General features: G+C 38.1%; 1 protein-coding gene across 3 annotated transcripts in view; it reads right to left on the bottom strand.

Moving 5' to 3' along the window:
* Positions 1–1,456: 1,456 nt before the first annotated feature.
* LOC104597061 (ABC transporter A family member 7-like) overlaps positions 1,457–21,180 on the bottom strand; it is a 33,863-nt gene continuing 14,139 nt past the window's right edge. For 2 of the 3 annotated variants that reach the window (XM_010258454.3, XM_010258463.3), the window contains exons 7-18: positions 8,971–9,129; positions 7,789–7,951; positions 7,580–7,705; positions 7,396–7,479; positions 6,927–7,294; positions 6,253–6,453; positions 5,824–5,933; positions 5,630–5,714; positions 3,327–3,455; positions 3,070–3,175; positions 2,823–2,911; positions 1,457–2,049 (exon numbers count right to left, since the gene is read on the bottom strand). In XM_010258454.3, the coding sequence (XP_010256756.1) occupies positions 1,750–2,049; positions 2,823–2,911; positions 3,070–3,175; positions 3,327–3,455; positions 5,630–5,714; positions 5,824–5,933; positions 6,253–6,453; positions 6,927–7,294; positions 7,396–7,479; positions 7,580–7,705; positions 7,789–7,951; positions 8,971–9,129 (1,920 nt within the window). In that variant the 3' untranslated portion in view covers positions 1,457–1,749. The remainder of the gene's footprint in view (positions 2,050–2,822; positions 2,912–3,069; positions 3,176–3,326; positions 3,456–5,629; positions 5,715–5,823; positions 5,934–6,252; positions 6,454–6,926; positions 7,295–7,395; positions 7,480–7,579; positions 7,706–7,788; positions 7,952–8,970; positions 9,130–21,180) is intronic. The other variant, XM_088899527.1, reaches the window with a different exon arrangement.

Genomic DNA, 21,180 nt, shown 5'->3' with positions numbered 1-21,180 from the left:
ATGATCCATATGGCCAAAAGAGAGAAGTTTGATCACGGGTTTGGGTTTTAAAACACTGTTCTGTATGGGAGAAAATGAAAGTGAAAATTTTGTATCGGGTTTTGGAATAAAAAATTTGCACTACCTTTAAGTGAAAATGAGATAGAAAGCACAAATTTTACATCAAGCAGCGATGCAAATAATAGCGTCTAACAAATGCTTGCAAATCAACCTGGTGGCAGGTGCAAACTTTGCATTATTTGATTAGATATATTCATAGCCGGACTTAGGCTTGGATTTTGTCAAAATTTAAATGGATCCAACCTCAAACAGTGTAAAATGTTCATGGCCTTCTGATGTGTTAAGAGTACAAATGTACAATTGTTGCCATTTGGGGTTGTGGTACGGTGGTTCTTAACGCCTTTGTATTTATTGAATAAAATTTAAGATGCTCCACTACCTCACTTGTAGCTTTAGTCTGTCTTGTATTCTTGAATATGATGCTAGTAGAGTTTTGTTACGTGTGTGCTTTGAATTCTTTGTGGTAAGTCCACTTCATGAATCTGCTCTAAATTAATTTGAGAAAAACTCAAAGATAAATTCTCATAGTGGTTTGTGGTGGAACCGAATACAAAAAGTTATGTATATTTTTGGGGTTTTCTCTCTTATATACAGAATCTTAGTCTTGTGAGAGACGTGTGAGACATTGGATATATTTGGGGTTTAGGGTTTTTATGTGAAGGCACAATTCTGTATTTCTTCTCCATTGCCAACTTCATAGTAGATTTTTGTGCCTCCTTCGCCCTTGGACATAGGCTATAAGCCGAACCATGTAAGTCTGTGTGTGTTCTCTACGCTTGTTTTTTTTTATCTCTACTTTTACTTTCAGGTTGGGTGCCATTCGAATTTGTTTTCTTGAGTTTTTCTCAACAAGCCTGTAAACAGATACGTGCCACATTTGGATATCTAAGTGTAAAATAATTGTGAAGAATCATATTCCTAAAAATTTTCAATGTTAGATTGAAACCCTAAAAACAAGCTTGGAAATGGGGATGATGAAATGGAATACTAAATTTTAGGTTTTATGGGAGCAAAGAGTTCCATGAAAGCAAACCTTTCTCATGTTCAACTGCTTTAAAGAGATTAATTGGATACCCACTAGGAGTCTAGGATTCTTCACAACTGCTTTAAAGTAAAATCGCATTCCCATTTGAGATTCCAAGTAAAATGACAGAAAAGCATAAGTTATTTTGCGCCATTTTAAATTTGGATTTGAATAAAATTTTACTTCCTCCCCTGTTTTACTGATAAGAAACAACCAACCATTAATAAATTGATATTTTCCAAAATAACTCTTCTTCATTATATTTTGCAGTCAACCAAGCACAGCAACGGATCCATCCATTTTCTTTCCTTTCCTTACCCGCTTACCTCCCCCCCCCCCCCAAAAAAAAAAAGAAAAGAAACGAAATGAAAAGAAAAAGAAAAGAAAAAAAGATTAATTGACATGTTCGATCTAATATACACTTTTTGCTTTGTGGAACAATTCCTGCACATCGTTGTCTTTCATAGAGGTTTCCACGCCTAAAGAAAGAGATTAACTTCCATAGAAAGTGTACGTCAGAGTAAAATACTGAACAGAAGTGAGGATTACTTGCAAGGTCACTATAATAAGATCTACAAAACCATTTACATAATCGAAGAATTAAAAGAAATTATCAGCATAGAGGAGAAGATTAAACTAAGTAGTATAAGGATCATCCCCAACAATCACGATAGCACATTTAGTGCCTGGACCCCTTGAGCAACCTTGATGAAGACATCCTCCAAGGTTGTATCAGCTAGACCCCATGCATGTATCGTGAACATTTTCTTTGCATTCTCAACTGCTTGGAAAACATCAGCAATCTTTACTTCTTGCTTCGGAATTTCGAACTTTTGGGTTCCAGATATATGGTATATCTTGTTTGCATTTGGAGAGAGACTGCGAACCAAGTTCTCCACGTCGTCTTCTTGATTTGAAGATGTTGTCATTGTAAACACGTAAGATCCCCCGTATCTGGCCTTCAGCTGTTATTGACCATGGACCATACAAGCAGATGGTATATATTAGGAACTAATTAGTCCAATAATCTGACAGTTGCGAAATTCTATATCAAACAAAACCATTTGTAGCAATTTGCAACAGTATGGATCCTTAAAACAAGAGGATTTATACTATGTTGATGCATATATACTTTTTATTTGCACAGGTCACCCTCTAGAGTTAAGACAACGACAGAGATTGTGAGGTTCAGTTTACAAGAACTTAATCCAATTCAAATTCAAAGGCGGAATACCCACTTGAAGAGCTGGAAATGGATTGGACTTAAATCTGGCCCATTTAATAATTGGGTCAAATTCAGATATTTCCTGATCCGGTCCTTTAGCATATGACTCAATTATAACATATGTAAGTAGGATTTTGAATTTAGATTGCCCATTTTACAATATATAGTTCCTTGTTTTATATTTAATTTTGTAAATTTATACTCATTGTGTGCAAATTTATTGAGCTTCAAATAGAATTGGATATCCAAATACAAATATATAAATGAATCAAATTCAAATTTATTTTATTCATAACTGTTAGGACATTAGATCAAATTTGGATATCGCAGATCCTTATTGGATCAGATTAAGATCTACTCCTCTCCAACTTTGATCCAATGCAGTTGCAGTCCTATCCATTTATACATTAAATCTTTTTTCATTTAACCAAGGTAAAAAGTTCATTTCATGCTTACCTGAAAAGGCAGAAAGTCACGAACACTTCAAATGTAAATATGTTAAAGTATATTTACCTCTTTTGGATTTCCGATGCACTGTAAATTGCCATCAACAAATATCCCTAGACGGTCGCATAGAACCTCTGCCTCTTCCATGGAATGAGCTGAAGCAATGAATTTAATTACCTAGGTTAGGTCTTCTGGTTCCCTTTTTTTTCTCCTTTGGGGGGGGGGGATGTTAGAAACATCAAGCATCTTCAACTTTTATTGTTTGTATGATGCAAGTGCAAAACTTAGAAAGAAAAGTAAATGAATATGTTACTGGTGAGAATGATGGCTCTATCTTGCTTTGCACGCTTAACAACATTCCACAGATTGTTTCTTGAGGCAGGATCCAATCCAGTACTAGGCTCATCCATATAGACAACCTTGCAGAATTCCCAAGAGTTACACCATAAGTAACATAGCAGGGAAACTTGTGTGTGTGTGTGTGTGTATGTTTGTCTGTGTGTTTGTGTGTGTGTGTGCACAAATGAGAACTAGCATTACTAGTCAGATGTAATATATATTAAGGCATACTTTAGGATCTCCAATCAGTGAAATGGCAACATTAAGCCTCCTTTTCATACCCCCACTGTATTTCCCAGATTGTTTATCACCAACACCTCCATGAAATAGGTTGACACTCTTAAGAGATTCCTCAACTGCCTGAAGAAGTAGACCAGAAAAGAAGAGAAAAAAAGAAAAAATAGTGGAAGTTTTATAAGATTCACTTGTCAGACTGAACAAAACAATAATCAGATCACTCTCATGATTACAGTTATTTCAACATGACATACAAACTTTTATGTGTGTACGTATTTGGGGATCAGGATATACTCGCCTCAGCATCTTCTAATCATTTCTCATTTGACAGTAAGTCATCAAAATATAGGAGTTTTGCCAATATTCAAGTGACTGCCTCTCAGTCCATTTCAAAGACATCTTTGTATAAGGACAACACAGCTTGAAATCTATTGACCAAAGCTACCATAATGTCTTGTAATTTTCCCAAATGTATTGACAAAAAGCCCTTGAGCGCATCTGTTCAAGTTTCCTTGGCATCCCTAAAAATTTTTAGGACAACTGGACAGTGGACAAGTGGCACATGTGAAGATTGGTTGGGGGATGGCACTCTGGTTCCTCAGTCACAAACTAATTTGATTCAGTCATTACACCAATCAATTTATAGGTAGGTTGAGTCATACAGTTCTTCTTTTATGATGATTCAGAATAGCTTGGTCAATTAACAAGGATCATCAAAAGTGATATAATCTGAACTTTGAATCAAAATATCCTGTTAAAAGTAGTATAGAAAACTAATTTCTCTTATTCTACCTTTCCATTTAAAGAACATAAAAGGAAATTTTCTCTTTAAATGGCTAATCTACTTAACCACTTAAATGGTTAAGTGGAGCAAAGTGTGTGGTCCAAAGAAAGCAAGGGGTTTGGGAGTGAGGAAGCTTAGGAAGTTTAATGTGGCTTGTCTTGCCAAGTGGCTTTGGAGATGGAATGAGCAACCCGATACTTTATCGAAAAGGATTATTTTAGCAAAGTATGGTGCCGGTGATTTAGGCTGGGAGCCAAGGGAGACAAGCTTGCCTTATGGGTGTGCTGTTTGGAGAGGCATTCAAAGAGCTCTTGTGGAGTTTAGAAAAGGAATCAAGTATACAGTGGGAGATGGCACCAGAATCAAATTATGGTCTGATACTTGGTGGTGTGGAGATCATCCACTTAAAGAGAGCTTCCCTATCCTCCTTGAGATTGCACAGAACAAAGAGTGTCTGGTTGCTGAGGCTTATTCTTGGGTAGGAGGTTCAGCAGTTTGGTGCCCTATGTTTAGAAGGAATCTAAATGACTGGGAGGTTGAGATGTGGATGGAGCTGATGCAGCAAATCACTGCCATTACACCTGATAGTATGAGCAGGGATAAGAGATTCTGGATATGGGATAAAGAAGGTAATTTCACAGTTAGATCCTTCTATAATAAGCTCACAGAGGTGGAGAGGATGGACATCCCAGCAACTAAAGTGTGGAATACTGCAGCCCCTCCAAAAGCTGCTTTTTTATTGTGGGTGACAGTGCTGGGTAAGTGTTTGACAGCGGATGTCTTGGCTAGGAGAGGTCTGAATGTGTTGCCTAGCAGGTTTGTAATGGGTGGGGGAGCTTCTGAGGATTCAGATCATTTGCTGATTCATTGCACAGTTGCAAGAAACCTTTGGGCAAGGTTTTTGTGACTGTTTGAAGTTCAATTTTGTTTTCCAGAAAATTTGTTGGCGGGGTACTAAGGAGTTGGCAGCTGAAAAGTCTTTCTAAAGAAGGCAAGGTTATTTGGGGAGTAGGACCAGCTATAGTGGTTTGGACAATATGGATGGAAAGGTACAAAAGACTGTTTGAAAATAAGTTTATTACAGAAGAAAATTTACTGAGAGGTCTTTGGGGTAAGTTGTATTCATGGGTAGGAACACACAGATTTTTCAGGAATAAGCCTTATAGCTCGTTCTTTTTATTCTGGAACTCTTTTTGTATCTATGCACACAGAATATACAGATTAGAAGATGTACAGATCTGATTGGGCACTGCACAGTTCCTTGTGCAGATTTGGATTGTTTTTTGAGTAATACAATACTTAACCTTTTTCCTCAACAAAAAAGAAAAAAAAAACTTATTTACCATTTGATCAAATCAAACTATTCTCTATTTCAAGATTTCCAAATCCCATATGCTTACAACTGGAATAATGTCTTTTGAATAACAAGAATCATGTAACACATACAACCACTAGTTCAAAGTGTAATCCAGGGTAAAAAAACATAATAAAAGAGAGAGCACTACCAACTTACTTGTGTTAAGGCAGCACCTTTTAGATTCTTCAGTCTTCCATAAAATAGCAAATGCTCCCTTCCAGTTAGAGTTTCCCAGAGTAGGCTGTGATAGTGCAAAATAACATACAGAAAAATAAGGAAGAAATGCAACCTCTGTAATCAGTAAAGAAATAATTTTCTTCTACACAGAAGAAAGAACAATGCTAGATTACTCATGCTGTGGGCATACGCCCATGCTGGTATATATTTTGTCCATATCAGTCCGAATATCCAATCCCTGAACAAATGCTGTGCCAGATGTTGGAGTGATCAGCCCAATCATCTGTTAACAGAACCATAAAAACATTCAGATGTTGTAGAATGAACCATCATTATCATTCTCCATTCTGCAATTGTTGTCTCCATTTATGAACAATAAGAGCTACAATAAATAAATTTGGGTGGTGAATTGCAGAACAGCTAATTTATGTATACAGAATAGTTCTTAATAGAATAACTGAACCAAGGCAAATGGTGTTCTGCAACATTTAGTGATCCACAAACATTTAATTATTATTATTATTATTAACAACAATTTCATAATTTGAGAATCAAGAAATGATTTGCACTTTGCAGAGCCAAACAAGGTACTATCTATTTACCATATTGATAAAAGAAGTTTTTCCAGCACCATTAGGACCTAGAATACCAAAGCATTCCCCTCGAGGCAAAGAAAGAGACAACCCTCTGACTGCAAATTTCTCAGGATTTCCATCCTTCCCTGGATACACCTTTTTGATGTTGTCACAGATGATGGCATGATTTACACGTGGTTCAAGTAGTAATTGTTCAACCTTCTCTCTCTGAAACAAGAGTAAAAACTATGAAGTTGACATCCACGCACAGAAACAAGGAGATGAGTTACAAGAAACTTTTGCAATTTTTGAACCCAAACTTGCAAATTTTGAAAGAAAATTGAAGATCAAATTAAACAAATGGAAAAAATCATAAAATGGTCTACAAGTGGTTTTACAAGTGGAGCAAAGATGAGATGTGTGGCCTAGTTGACAATCATCTCTATCTTTTCATTTTAATGTGTAAAATAATGTGATAAATAGTTAATGGAAAATTAGTACAAAGTGAAGTAACAATCATGTTATTATGTTGATGGAAAGGTTAAGAAGATCCACTCAGGTCACATTTCACCCAGGAGATCATCCAGAAGTAACCTGTACTTCAGTGAGTCCCATCCCTCTAGGTCCAAATACACCAGCTATAATGTTCTGAAATCCCAATAAATCAAAAAATGCATAAAGTACACACTAGACAACGTTACCTCCTGGGAAACATCAGCTTTCTCCATTTGAACAAAAACTCTGGATCCCTGTCTTCTCAAACTGGGCCTTCGGAAAGATGGTGAGCGCTTCTTCCAAAATTTTTCCATGAAAAATAGAGGGTGCTTTCTAACACCACTTCCTAATGCTAAAACTTGATCTAAATAATATGCAACAGGAAGAACTACCATCCATTCTACAAACATGATAATTAAGACTTCTTCCATCCCATTCGTGCTATCACTCAAATCTTTCCACTGCATCCCATCAATCCCCATATAACTTCCCAGAAAGGAATACTGTCCAAACTCGTATAGTCCACGATATAGAGAAAATCCAGGATAGAGCTCCATAACTATAATCCAGCCTCCTAAAACAAGGAGAAAAAGAAATGCAGAACGATTATAGTTAGCAATAAGGAAAAGTATAACTAATTGGATCAGTGAAGCAGATCATTGTAGTTTCACTCACTAGGGAAGGATGCATCTTCAACAAAGAAATGAAAAAGAAAGCGACCTAAAAGCCCTGATCCGAACACGCATATGTACCCTATTACTGCCATCACCAAATTTCAATCATGAAAACGTCAGCTTCTCCTGTAACTCAAAACATGGGTTTTACTCTTCAATGGATGAAATTATTCAAACATTGTCACCTGAAGCAGTCTTAACTTTTGAAAAAACAGTTGCCACTAGAAAGGCCAGTGATATTTGCAAATTTATATAGATGAAGTAGAAGACAAATTGTATGCTGTAGTCATTCAGTGTGAAAAACTTTATCCCTGTGAATGTGGAAACCAAATGAATAAAAAAACTCAAAAAATAAATGGAAAAAAGGAAGGCAATTCCCCCAGTAATGTTGTACCTATAAGTGAGCCAAACATCACAAAGACTAACATGTAAGTCAATGATATAAAAAGAAAATAAGCATAGGAAATCATCCAATAAGGGTCATCCCCAAGGCCATGCATTTTCATCATGATTCTTAGATTCCGTTCCTTCTCGTAAACAAGAGATGTCAATATAACCTACATCCAAGATTCATATTATGAGAAGAAAACAACTTTAAAGGAAAACAAAAGAAACTAGAGAATTGAAAATAAAACAAACCTCAGAGCTACAGCTCTGGTTAGGGATTTGTTTCTCATAGTCCTTTTCTCTTTTTGGGATAAATATTCCTTCATGGTGAATAATTTCATAGATAGAAAGAAAATTCATGTTTGTATCATGACTAGAGCCATTACTTCATGTAATGGTAAAGTCTCAGGCTGGAAAGCATGAGAACGCAGGTCCGAGTCTGAGAGCGGCCACTTTGTGCAAACAAAAAAATAGTTAGGACCATATACAGTACACCCCTTCCAAGACCCTAGATAGCTGGGACCAACATTGGATAATGTCCTTTTTATTGTGATCGTCTACCTTGCCCAACCTAAGGGATGTCAACTGCACAAAAACCGTGTACAAGGAGAACTAACTAAATTTGAATTCCATTGCCATGAAGATCCTATCATGACTCTCCATAACTCAAACTTCTTTTCCCAATACCAAGATCCATGTGAGATTTTCTTCCAAGTCAGGAACCAGAAATCCATAGTTTTTGGACATAGCTCTAACTTGCATCATTTTACCTTGTTTATTATACCAAGTCTCATCATATCAATCAGTTTTTCACGTAGATAGGGATCCGGAACCCAAGGCTGTTGGTGGGGGTTCTAAAATTGCAAGCTTGTTGGGTAAAAGATGGAATTCATAGACCACTATTAGATTCTTTAACCTATATGTAATGAAGAATAGCTAGTTATCATCCATAATGCTTATTTTGTTTTCTGGTTCCTAAAATAAGAGCCTTCATTTCTATCAGTTTCAAAGCACATCCAGATGAGATTAAGTTAGACAGATAACTGATAGAAGAATTTATTAGCAGATGAAGTAGGTGTTAAAATATTCTCAAATATAAAGATCTACATTGAAAAATTCATACAATCCTGAATACTTGCTATAATCTGCTTAAGTTCTGATATAGAAAGTCAGCATATCCTGTACTTACAGGGAAAAGTTGCAAAATGACCCATGTAAAGAAAAGTGCACTAAGAAGAGAAGAGAAATCCAAGCTAAGCTTTATTCCAGGTTTAGGCATTTCTTTAACAAATTCAAATAACATTTTTGTTCCAGCACCTCGAAAGAACTGAAGGTAGGCATTGGAGGCCTGCAAACATAAATGTATGAGATATTATCATGCCCTTTGTTTTAGGCTATTTTCACAAGGTTTTTATAATTAAATATGAAAAAAATTCAGGAAAGAAAAAACCAGAAGAGGAAATTAAAAACAAAAAATGTCCTTTAGAATAAAGCAAATCACAGTGTGCATTCAAGCAAGGGAAATCAAGAAACTGCAACTTATCTTAGATGTCACATGAAAGAAAGTCCCATAGAACATTACTAAGAAAGGGAAATCAAGATGCATCAAGTGACACATAGAGCTAGGATAAAGTGATGCAACTTCATTAGTGACTATTAATGAATCTGTTTTGATGGTTCAGATAAGTTCTGTTCAGAGAGAGAGAGAGAGAGAGAGAAGAAGAAGAAGAAGAAGAAGAAGAAGAAGAAGAAGAAGAAGAAGAAGAAGAAGAAGAGAAAGGAGAAATCTGTCGAAATAGAGAGTCAATTCTCTCCTAATTGACCATAACCTTTTATTATATTCATTAAGGGTACAAAGTCAAATATGCCCCTACTTAAGTATGGGAAAAGAAATTTAAAACAAAACAGTATTGCCAAGTCACCACTTAAAGTATAATGAAAGACTAAGTTACCCCTACTCAACCAACTCTAACACTCCTCAAGCTGGAGAATATATGTCATATAATCCCAGCTTCTTACATATATAATTCACTCTCCCTGAACTCAAACCTTTTGTGAACAAGTCTGCCCATTGATTACCCGAACTAATGTGCTCTATGCTTATCTCTCCAGTAAGGACTTTCTCCCTTACAAAATGGCAATCAACCTCTATGTGTCGTCCTCTCATGAAAAACTGGATTGGATGAGATGTGAATTGCAGCTTGGTTGTCACAGTACAATCTCATAGGTTTGCTCATTGAGAACCCAACTTCTTGCAGAAGATTTTTCAACCATACTAGTTCACATGTGGTGTGTGCCATGGCCCTGTGTTCAGCTTCAGCACTACTCCTCGCCACAACAGTTTGCTTCTTACTCTTCCATGTCACCAGATTTCCTCCAAGAAATGTGCTATAACCTGTAGTGGATGTCCTGTTAGACACCGAGCCTGCCCAATCTGCATCTGTATACCCAACTATCTCAAGACTTCCTCTTGGCTTGTCCAATAACTCATGACCTGGAGCTCCCTTCAAGTACCATACAATTCTAAGAACTGCGTCCTAGTGAGGTACTTGGGGTTTTGCACAAATTGGCTCACCACACTGACAGCAAAGGAGATGTCTGGTCTGGTAATGGGTAGGTAGTTCAGCTTCCCCATTAACGTCTATATCTTCCAGGATCATCATTTCACCTACATTACTGCTAAACTTAGCATTTGGTTCCATGGGTGTTTCAACTAGTTTAGCACCTAAAAATATTGTTTCTTCCAATAGATCAAGAACATATTTTCTTTGGCACAAATTTATACCTTGTTTCAACCTGGCAACTTCTATACACAAGAAATACTTCAACTTCCCAAGATCTTTTGTTTGGAAATGGTCTTGCAGGAAGGCCTTTAGCCTGTCAATCCCTAGTTTGTCACTACCAGTTGACTATATCATCCACATAAACCACTAATGAAATCTTTCTGGCTTCAGAATCATAACTAAACACTGAGTGATCGACCTGACATTATTTCATTCCGAAATCTTTCTCCACTTCACTGAACTTTCCAAACTAAGCACGAGGAAACTGTTTCATCCCACAAATTGCCTTTTTGAGCCTACACACCTTACCATCCTCCCCCTAAGCAACAAACCGTGGTGGTTCCTCCATGTAGACCTCCTCCAAAAGATCACTGTGGAGGAAGGAATTTTTAATGTCAAGCTGAAAAAAGGCCAATCATACATAGGAATGGCAACGGGGCAGGGCGGGGACGGGGAGCCTCTCCCCATCCCCGTCCCCGTCCCCATCCCCGCTAACGGGGACATGGTTATCCCCGTCCCCATCCCCATGGGGATCCCCATTCCCCGTAATTTTTTATAATGTTAATAATTTTGTTTTTGTTTTTTTATTTTATTTAAAAATTAAAAATAAAATAATTAAAATTTACAATCTATTAAAAAAGATTCAAACATATTCAACCATATTTTTAAAACATTAATATATAGACGTATGTGTACATATATAATGTATACATACATATATACATATATACATATATATTAGTGGGGATCCCACGGGCAGGGATCGGGGTCCCCACGGGGCGGGGAGTGCTCTCCCCGTCCCTACCCCGTCCCCGCTAACGGGGATGAAAATTTCCCCATCCCCACCCCATTCCCCACGGGGATCGAGGAAATGGGGAAAATTGTCATCCCTAATCATACATAACTGCCATGGAAATCAAGACACGAACTGAACCAATCTTAGCCACAGGGGAGAAGGTTTCCATATAATCCACCCCATACAATTGAGACTAACCCTTAGAAATCAGTTGGGCTTTCAATCGTTCCACACTACCATCTAGTAAATATTTAACAGTATACACCCATTTACAACCTATCTTGGCTATATCTAAGAACATAAAGTTTACACTTATCTTGGGTTCCATACTGTTCCATAAACATGTCATGATTTGGGCATCCTCTTGTTCCCAATCATCAAACCCTGGAGATTCACCTTCCTCTTGGCCTCGAGAAAAACCTCCAGTGACTTGGCCCATGGCACATAATTTTCACCATTAAGTTTAATTGATGTCATCTGCACACCTAAATAGTCTGAGGGGATCATCACACTAGATTTCTGATCACTACCACCATCTCCGGTTGCTGCTATGGTGTTCTCAATACAGGTAACTATCAATTACCTTTTCTAATTCTGAATTATCAACCAACAAAAAAAAATACTGCTGTTAAGTCAACACTGCTGCAGTCTATACATCACCTCATGACACTCTCTCAACCAGGCACCATTCAGACACATTCAACCATCTTGCTCAAGAAAAAAGAAAAATCTCACATCACTACTGTTAACCAACCACCATAGCTGCAACAAACAAGGAAAACCCCTCTTGAAACTGCTCAGTAGAGGGTCTGAACCACCATACACACGACAACACGAACACTAAGGCTGTCACTCATGGAGACAGAAGTCTTAGAATCACCAACCTAGGGCTGTCGCACCCTCCTAACACCTGTAATGGAGATTATGGCAATCCTGGAATCACCAAAAAGGGTTGTTGCAGCCTTCTACTTTGTGTAACCCAGATCACAGCCCAGAAAAAGGAGAGAAGAAGAAGAGGAGAGATCACAAGTCTAAGAAAAGAAGAAGAAATTTAAAACAAAACAGTATTGCCAAGTCACCACTTAAAGTATAATGAAAAGTCTAAGTTACCCCTACTCAACCAACTCTAACAGAATCTAAAATGAATTAAGAAAGGAGAAATCTGTCAAACTAGAGAGTCAATCCCCTCCTAGTCGACCATAACCTTTTATTGTATTCATAAGGGGTACAAAGTCAAATATGCCCCTATAGTCACCACTTAAAGTATAATGAAAAGACTAAGTTACTCCTACTCAACCAACTCTAACAGAATCTAAAATGAATTAACTCTTGCAAGAAGATGCATTGTAAAAATTCCATTATCGTCCAAGAAAATTTAACCATCCATCCTCCAAATATAAAGAAAGAATCAAAGAAATCACAGATGTAAATATCAAAATCAAGGCACTATAGACCAGTTCTATTCATGAAATTTAATTGATTGGGAAGTGGAGAAATACATAAAAGGAGATAGAAAAATGAAAAAGGAAGAGTGTGTAGTGTTGGGGTAATAAACCCTTATGTCTTCCTTGTGAAAAACTAAGAAATTCAACTATAAAAAGCACAAAGAAATAGAGACAATTAATCAAATACAAAGAGAGAAATAATAGAGACACCAAGATTTACATGAAAAAACCCTACAATATGAGGGTAAAAACTATGGGACGATGTCCAAATATCCTCCACTATCAACAAGAATAATGGGGTACAATAATCTCTCTAGCAATAACTAGAGGCATCCACATCAAAAGAAGTATGTTTTATTGGATATCACCAAGCCTTCTTGTCTAGAAGGATGCCTTATCTTCTTCTAGCTTCAAGAGAAAACCCTTGTATTTCCTTTCTTTTTTTTCTATTTTCTTTTCACTAAGATGTATCACCTTACATATGGAGTTCCCTAAAGTCTCTCTGCACTCTACAACAAAGAAGGCTTGTAGAGGAAGCCAAAGGAAGATGGTGGAGTGCAGGTCCCACTATCCACTAATAATAGAACAAGACAAGAAACCCTACTTTTTCTCTTTGTCTTTTTCTCACAAGGGAGAGAATGCCAAAAGTCACCACAACGTTTTGTTTTCCTTTTTGAACTTCCATTTAGGCTGTGTTTGTTTGCGATACAAACGTCGAACTGGGGTATAAATACCCTAGTTAGGGTTTGTGAGCGTTTGTTTGCCATACAAAAGTGAATCAATTAAGAGGGGAAAAATTTTTTTCTGACATATTCATATCGTGAGGAGAGTGCATTAGTGTATCCATTCGATGGATACAAACTTGTGCTCTTCGGATCTCGATGTACATAGGCTTACTTATTACGTCAATCAAGCAAGAGAGAGACCGCCATACAGCTCTTTACATCAACATGAAACAAACAAGAAGAGTACAAAATGGGTTTACAACTCTGAACCATTTTGCATTCATGAACTGAAGAGAAGGTATTTACGCAGAGTACATATTTGCATTTATGTCACAAGCAAACGCAGCCTTAGTTTTTCACAAGATGGGCAGGGCAACACATCACATGAGTGGGCCCCGCCCCCTTATGTAGTTCATATTATCTCTTGCTGAAACACTATTGCAGCAAGGATGTCCTCATCACAGGCAAGGTTATTTAGGAATGTATAAATAACTATTTTTTCTCAAATATATGAAGGTGGCAAATTATTCATCCTTATTGAATTAAACCAGATTTTCCAATTTAAATGTATTATTTTTCAAAAAATTCTGGAATACTATAGGAGATTCAGTGTGTGATGTAGTTAAAGTTTTCTTCCAGAGTGGAAATTCTTGTCAGTAATGTGAATGACTACAGGCCTATCAGTCACTGTAATGTCATTTATAAAATCATTACTAAAATTCTTGACAATAGGATTAAACATCTCCTAGACAAAATTATATCCCCTTACCAGAGTGCCTTTGTGCCGAATAGACAAATAAATGATAATATCCTTATTGCACATGAGATAATACATACTATGAAAAAGAAGAAAGGAAGCTCAAGGATTATGGTCTATAAAATTGATATGGAGAAGGCCTATGATAAATTAGAATGGGAATTTATTGAGTCTTGAGAATGGTTAGACAGGGGTGTTTTTGGTCTTTTTCTCCTTTCTTATACTCTCTCAGTATTTGGGCATCCAGATAGAGGCCTTCTTGTAATTATTATTTTCTCAAATTATAAAGTAATCTTTTGAGGGTGTGAACAGTGAATAATACACACCTCTCGACACTTGCTCTCTTCTTCCTCTTCTTCTTCTTCTCTTCTCTTCTCTTCTTCCTCTCTCTTGAAACCCTAGTTTCTGTAACTTTGAGAAAGTACTAAAGAAACTTGGCTTTCACGAGAAATGGATTGCATGGGTTATGGAGTGTATAAAAATGGTCTCCTATAAGATTTTAATCAATGGGAGTCCAGCATATGAATTTAAACCTAGTAGAGGTATTAAGCGAGGAGACCCTCTATCTCCTTATATTTTTCCTCTATGTGCTGAAGCACTTCCAAAGAAACTAGAAAAAGAAGCAAGGGATAATGAAAGGCATATTGGTTGCAGAATCTCGAAAGGGAGTCCAAAGATTCCCATCCTGCAATTTGTAGATACTGCTTCATTTTTGCAAATACTACCATTCCTGCATGCATGAAAATTAAGGAAATCATTACAAACTGTTAAAAGGCTGTTTATAAGTTGTTTTTCTTTGTTTTTTATTTCTGTTAGTGTTGTAGGGGTACTATTGTAATTCCCCTCTCTTTATGTTATGTTCTGGTTGCCCTAATATAAATACCAAAAAGCTGGCGCCACCAGTAATAGTTCTTGCTCTCAGATCTCTCTTTTCTCCTCTCTCTTTCTCTCTTCTCTCTTCTCTTCACTTCAGCTTCTGAACAAGATGGTATCAGAGCAGGTTCATTTGATCTGAAAGGAAATCGAGAAATCCCTCCTTTATCTTCTCCCTCATCGTGCTGCTAATTTATTTTCTGAAGAACCAAGGTAGATCTTTGGACTAATCTCAGAAGTTTCTTTCTTCTTTGTTTATTATTTTTTTTCCTGATCGTGTATCAGGACAGACCCAAAAAAGAGCGGTAAATCAACTGATGTGAGGTAATCAGCACCTGTACCTTCCTTTTTGTAGGATCGAGTGATCCTTGTGGTAGTTGTAGGTCAGAGGTGACCTGTATGTGCTGCAACAGCAGCTTTGTGGAGTGTTTGTAGGTCGGAGATGACCTGTGTGTGTTGTGACAGCAGTACAGTGGGTAGTTTGTAGGTCGGTGATAACCTGTAGGTGCTGTAACAGCAGTATATTTTTTTTTGGGTGACTTGAAGGACTGTGTCAATCTAAAAGGTGGCTGCCTGTAGTTTCCTGGTGTGAAATTTTTTTTTCAGAAATAATATAGTGTGTGAAAGGGAAAACAGGTTGGACAGGTCGGACTGTGTTTTTTTAGTGAAGATTCAGCCACTTCTAGTGTGATCTAAACCAGCTATCATGAATAGTGAAGATTCAGCCACTTCTAGTGTTTCCTCAATGCAGAATGGAATGAGTGGGGGTATGGATTTATCCTTCCCTATATCTGTCATACCTCTTAATGGTCTCAATTACTTAGAATGGTCGAAGGGGATCAGGTTATACATTACTGCAAGGGGAAAGATAGGATATATAAATGGAAGAATTAAAGAACCTAATTCTAGGAGTACTGAGCATGACAGGTGGAACTAAGAAAACTGCATGGTAATGTCATGGCTCTTAGTGTCTATGCAACCTCAGGTGAAAAGAAATTTTATGTGGGCTAAGACAGCTTATGAGATTTGGGAACAAGCCAAATCAGACTTGTCTTCCATCTAGAAAGAGTTGGATCACTACCAGAGTGTAGACTGGAAGTGTAATGAAGATGCCAAAGCATATAGGTCTCTTGTGTTCAAGTAGAGAGTCTTTGCCTTCCTCCTTGGCCTGAACCCTATGTATGAGTCCATTAGAGTACAGATTCTTGGAAGCAAGGATCTCCCATCTGTCCAAGAGGTATATGCTCTAGTACAGTCAGAGGAAAGTAGAAGAAATCTGATGAATAATTCTGGGGGAGATGCAGTTGTGTTGGAAGCAAAAGGAAGTGTTGTTACAAGTGGGGGAAATCCTTTTAAGACTCTCAAAAAAGGGTGGATGACAAAGAAAAATTATGGTGCACCCATTGCCAGAAACCTCGACACACTCGTGACACATGTTGGGACCTTCATGGGAAGCCGAAATGGGCTCAAGAATTGAGTAAGAAATAGGGTTCATATCTGAATAAGAAGGTAGGACAGCAAGGTTCAAGAAAATTCACTACAGCAAACATGGTTACTCAGGAGAACCAGCCCCTGACTACTACTGCAGTTCAGACATACACCTATGGTTCTGACCCTAGGGAGGATATCATTAATTCCTTTCGTGATCATTTAGAACTTTATGGTAGGGCAATTCGCTAGATGGACACTCCTCCTCCATCAACTTCATATGCGTCAGGTAATTCTGCCACAGCTCTCCATGTATCGTCTCATTCCTCTTACGCTCCTTGGATAATTGATTCTGGAGTGTCAAAACACATGACCGGTAAATCTACTTACTTTTAGACCTATCATCTCCTCTCTAGAAGAGACAAAGTGAGACTGGCTGATGGTTCATTCTCTACCATAGCTGGTCAAGGAACCATTTCTCTTCCTTTTGGCCCTACCCTTTCTAATGTTTTACATGTTCCTCAATTCCCTATTAATTTGTTTTATGTTAGTAATATAACCAATTCTTTAAATTGTTCAATAATCTTCTTCCCTTCTTATTGTGTGATTCAGGATTCGGCCTCGGGAAAGATGATTGGTAGAGGATACTTTAATAAATTAAACCAGCAAATAGTTGTTTTCTGATTTAAAAAGGTAGCAAAGAAAGAGAAAGAAGGGTCACGAATAGAAGAGGAAGGGAGAGAGGAAGAGAAGTAGGAAAGAAAGGGTTCAGCTGAATTATATTTCTAGCCGCCCACTAAGATGTATTTATATTGTAATCTATTACAATGACTAATTACCATAATACCCTTACTTAAAACAAATGAAAGAAAGACAAACAAGGCCCAATCGGCCTAGTTATTCTAAATAAAAAATAAAATAATCAGCAGGTATAAAATGTGGGGTTGGAACCCCACAAACACTAACAGCTTATCAGCTATCTCTACACTCCCCCTCAAGTTGGGAGTAGATTTTATCATACCCAACTTGCGTAAATCTGTCTCCAACCTGAATTTTGTGACTGCTTTAGTAAAGAGATCAGCTAGCTGCATAATAGAGGTAACATAGGGAAGACACTTCTTGAGATGCAACACGCTCTCGGATAAAATGTCTGTCCACTTCGATATGTTTAGTCCTGTCATGCTGTATTGGGTTATGAGCAATGTTAATTGCTGCTTGATTATCACAATACAACATCAAAGGTTTCTCATAGTCAATTCCAAGTTCATCCAGCAAAGATTTCAGCCATAACACTTCTGCAACACCATTGGCCATGGACCTGTATTCAGCTTCAGCACTGGAGCGAGCAACAACATTTTGTTTCTTCCTTCTCCAAGAAACAAGGTTCCCCCCTACAAATGCACAATACCCCGAGGTAGATCTTCTGTCATCAATATATCCAGCCAAATCAGCATTTGTATACACTTCTATCTTCATGTGTCCATTGTTCTTGAAAAGTATGCCTGTCCCTGGGCATCTCTTCAAGTAAGCAAGTATCCTTTCCACCACAAGAAGGTGAGTGGTCCTAGAAGAATGCATGTACTGACTGACAACACTGACAGCATATGAAATGTTTGGTCGTGTTAGGCAGAGATAAAGAAGTTTCCCAACCAACCTTTGATACATAGCCCTGTCCTTAAGAGGTTCTCCACCTTCTCACTTATTTTATGGTTCAACTCAATGGGTGTGTCAGCAGGCTTTACTCCTAACTTTCCAGTTTCTTCCAATAAGTCAAGGACATACTTTCTTTGAGAGATGAAGATGCCATGCTTAGATCGAGCCACCTCAACTCCTAGGAAATAGCGCAGTTCTCCCAAGTCTTTTACTTCAAATTCTTTGTGAAGATTCTGCTTAAGAGCATCTATCTCATTAATATCACTTCCAGTCACCACAATATCATCCACATAGACAGCAAGGTCAAAGAAAAGTCTGTCTTCTTAAAGAAGAGAGTGTGATCTGATTGAGCCTTCATGTAGCCGAACTTTTCTAATGTCAACCTAAACCTGTCAAAACCGGGAGGTAACTCCATGTACAAAGCCTTGTTTAGTCGACAAACTTTCTTTCCTACTTTTGTATTGTAAAAACCGGGAGGTAACTCTATGTACACCTCCTCCTACAAATCTTTATTTAGAAAAGCATTCTTGACGTCCATTTGAAAAAGTGGCCAAGAGAAGTTCGCAACCATAGATAGTAGGACTCTAATTGTGTTCATCTTTGCAACTGGTGCAAAGGTCTCCATATAGTCTATGCCATAAGTTTGTGTGAAGCCCTTTGCAACCAATCTGGCCTTGTATCTCTCTACAGAGCCATCAACATTATATTTTACTGTAAATACCCATCTGCATCCAACAGGTTTCTTCCTCTCAGACTAGTCAACTAGTTCCCAAGTGTTGTTCTTAATAAGTGCATCCATCTCTATTTGCATTGCTTCCTTCCATTCAGGTATCAAAAGAGCCTCTTGCACTATTCTGGGTATAGGAATGGTAGCAATAGATGCCAGAAATGATCTGTAGGATTTTGAGAGACGACCATAAGAGAGAAACTGGGAGATACAATGAACAGTGGATGAAGTACAACGACGCTTCCCTTTACGAATTGCAATTGGGAGATCAAGGTCATCTGAAGGAAGGGACTGAGGCTCAAAAGTGTTAGGTGAAGTATCTGCAATAATGGGCTCAACAATGGGTGTAATGCCTGGATCTGAAGCTGTAGGAGGTGTTGGGATCGGCCTGGACTTCTGTGAACAGGAACCAACCTGCCTCCACCACTGTCTATGATACACTCTCAACTCCCTGCACTTTTGACAACCCTCTTCATGGCACTCCCCCTCAACAACTGGGATAGGTAATGGAACTTCTGGGGCTGAAATCCCTTCCTCACGACTCTCCCCCTAAGGAGAGGCCCTATGATAGTAGGGCATATCCTCAAAAAATGTGACATCCATGGGCACATAACGCCTTCCCGGAATAGGATCATAACAGCAATACCCCTTTTGATTTTATGCATACCCAAGGAAAATACATTTAGCAGCTTTGGGATCAAATTTGGGCGATGAGGAATAGTGAACAAGTCCTTGTTTGGATACAGAAGGTTGAATGGTGTTTTCATGTCCAAAACTGTGAGGGAATTCGGTTAATAAGGTAAACAGCAGTACGGATTGCATCCCCCTAGAAGTGTATGGGAACATTAGAGTTGAGCATAATGCTTCTGGCTACTTCCAAAATATGTCTGTTTTTTCTCTCAGCAACCCCATTCTGCTGAGGTGTACGGGGACAAGTGCTCTGATGAATAACTCCATGGTCTAGAAGATATGATGCCAGGGGTTTTGCAAAATACTCCTTGGCATTATCAGATCTGAGAATTTTGATCTTCATTTCAAATTGGGTCAATACCATCTGATGGAAAGCTTGGGCTAGTGAAGGAACCTCATCTTGAGAGTGCATGAGGTATATCCACGAGAAACGGGTATAATCATCAACAAATAACAAGAAGTATCTGTACCCCCCCATGGCAAGAGTATGATATGACCCCCAAACATCAGTATGCACAATTTCAAATGGAATATTGCTTCTTTTATTGCTCAAAGAATAAGTTGACCTACAATGTTTTGCAAGTTCACAACTTTCACACTTCAAACTAGACACTTGGACTGACTCAAACAAACTTGGAAACAGACTCTTCAAAGACCCAAAGGACAAATGACCTAATCTATTATGCCAAAGCATAATCTGACCCAAAGACTGAGAAACAAACAATCTCCCAACTTCACTTTCCTTCCCCTATGGATGCTCAAGCTGGTAGACTCCATTCGTCTCACGGCCAATCCCAATCACCTTCCTCATTTCCAGATCCTGGAAGACACAACGATCGGGAAAAAAAGTCACTGAACAGTTTTGATTCTTAGTAATACTACTAACTGAAAGAAAGTTAGCACTAAGATGAGGGACATGCAAAACCGAGGACAAGAAAATGGCATCCAACAGCCAGATGTCTCCCTTGCCAAAAATAGGAACAAGAGAGCCATCAGCAATAGACACTTTGTCTTTGCCTGAGGATAAACAGTAGGTGGTAAACAAGGTGGATAAACTAGTCATATGGTCAGAAGCACCTGAATCTATTACCTAGAAGAGTCTAGTATTTATTACTTGGGGCTGAAGTGTGATATGCTGTAGCTCTTGTACCTGAGGAAGCAAAAGCTGAAGTAGGAATGGCAGGAGTAACAATTGAAGACTGAGATGATGACCCGGAAATACCAGCTTCATTCTCCAATTGTGTCAAGGCAGCCCGAACAGCAGCTAAGGCATCTAGAGATGTGGTTCTTGTATTGGAAGATGATGCACTGTCAGTGTTGGCTGCCATATTAGCACTTCCTTTCTTATTTCTGAATCTAGTTGGAACAAGATGGGGATGCAACTTCCAACAAGTATCCCTAGTATGCTTGGGCTTCTTACAATGATCACAAAACATCTCCCTTTTATCTTCCTTCTTTATTTCCTTTTCCTGATCTTTCCCAAATTTCTGTTTTGTTGCTGCTAGGGCTGATTCCATGGGTT

This window comes from Nelumbo nucifera, chromosome 3 (genome assembly GCF_055504915.1).
Source record: "Nelumbo nucifera cultivar China Antique chromosome 3, China Antique-T2T, whole genome shotgun sequence".
NCBI lineage: Eukaryota > Viridiplantae > Streptophyta > Magnoliopsida > Proteales > Nelumbonaceae > Nelumbo > Nelumbo nucifera.
The sequence above is the reverse complement of the archived record's forward strand: the minus strand, read 5'-3'. Positions and strand labels throughout refer to the sequence as shown.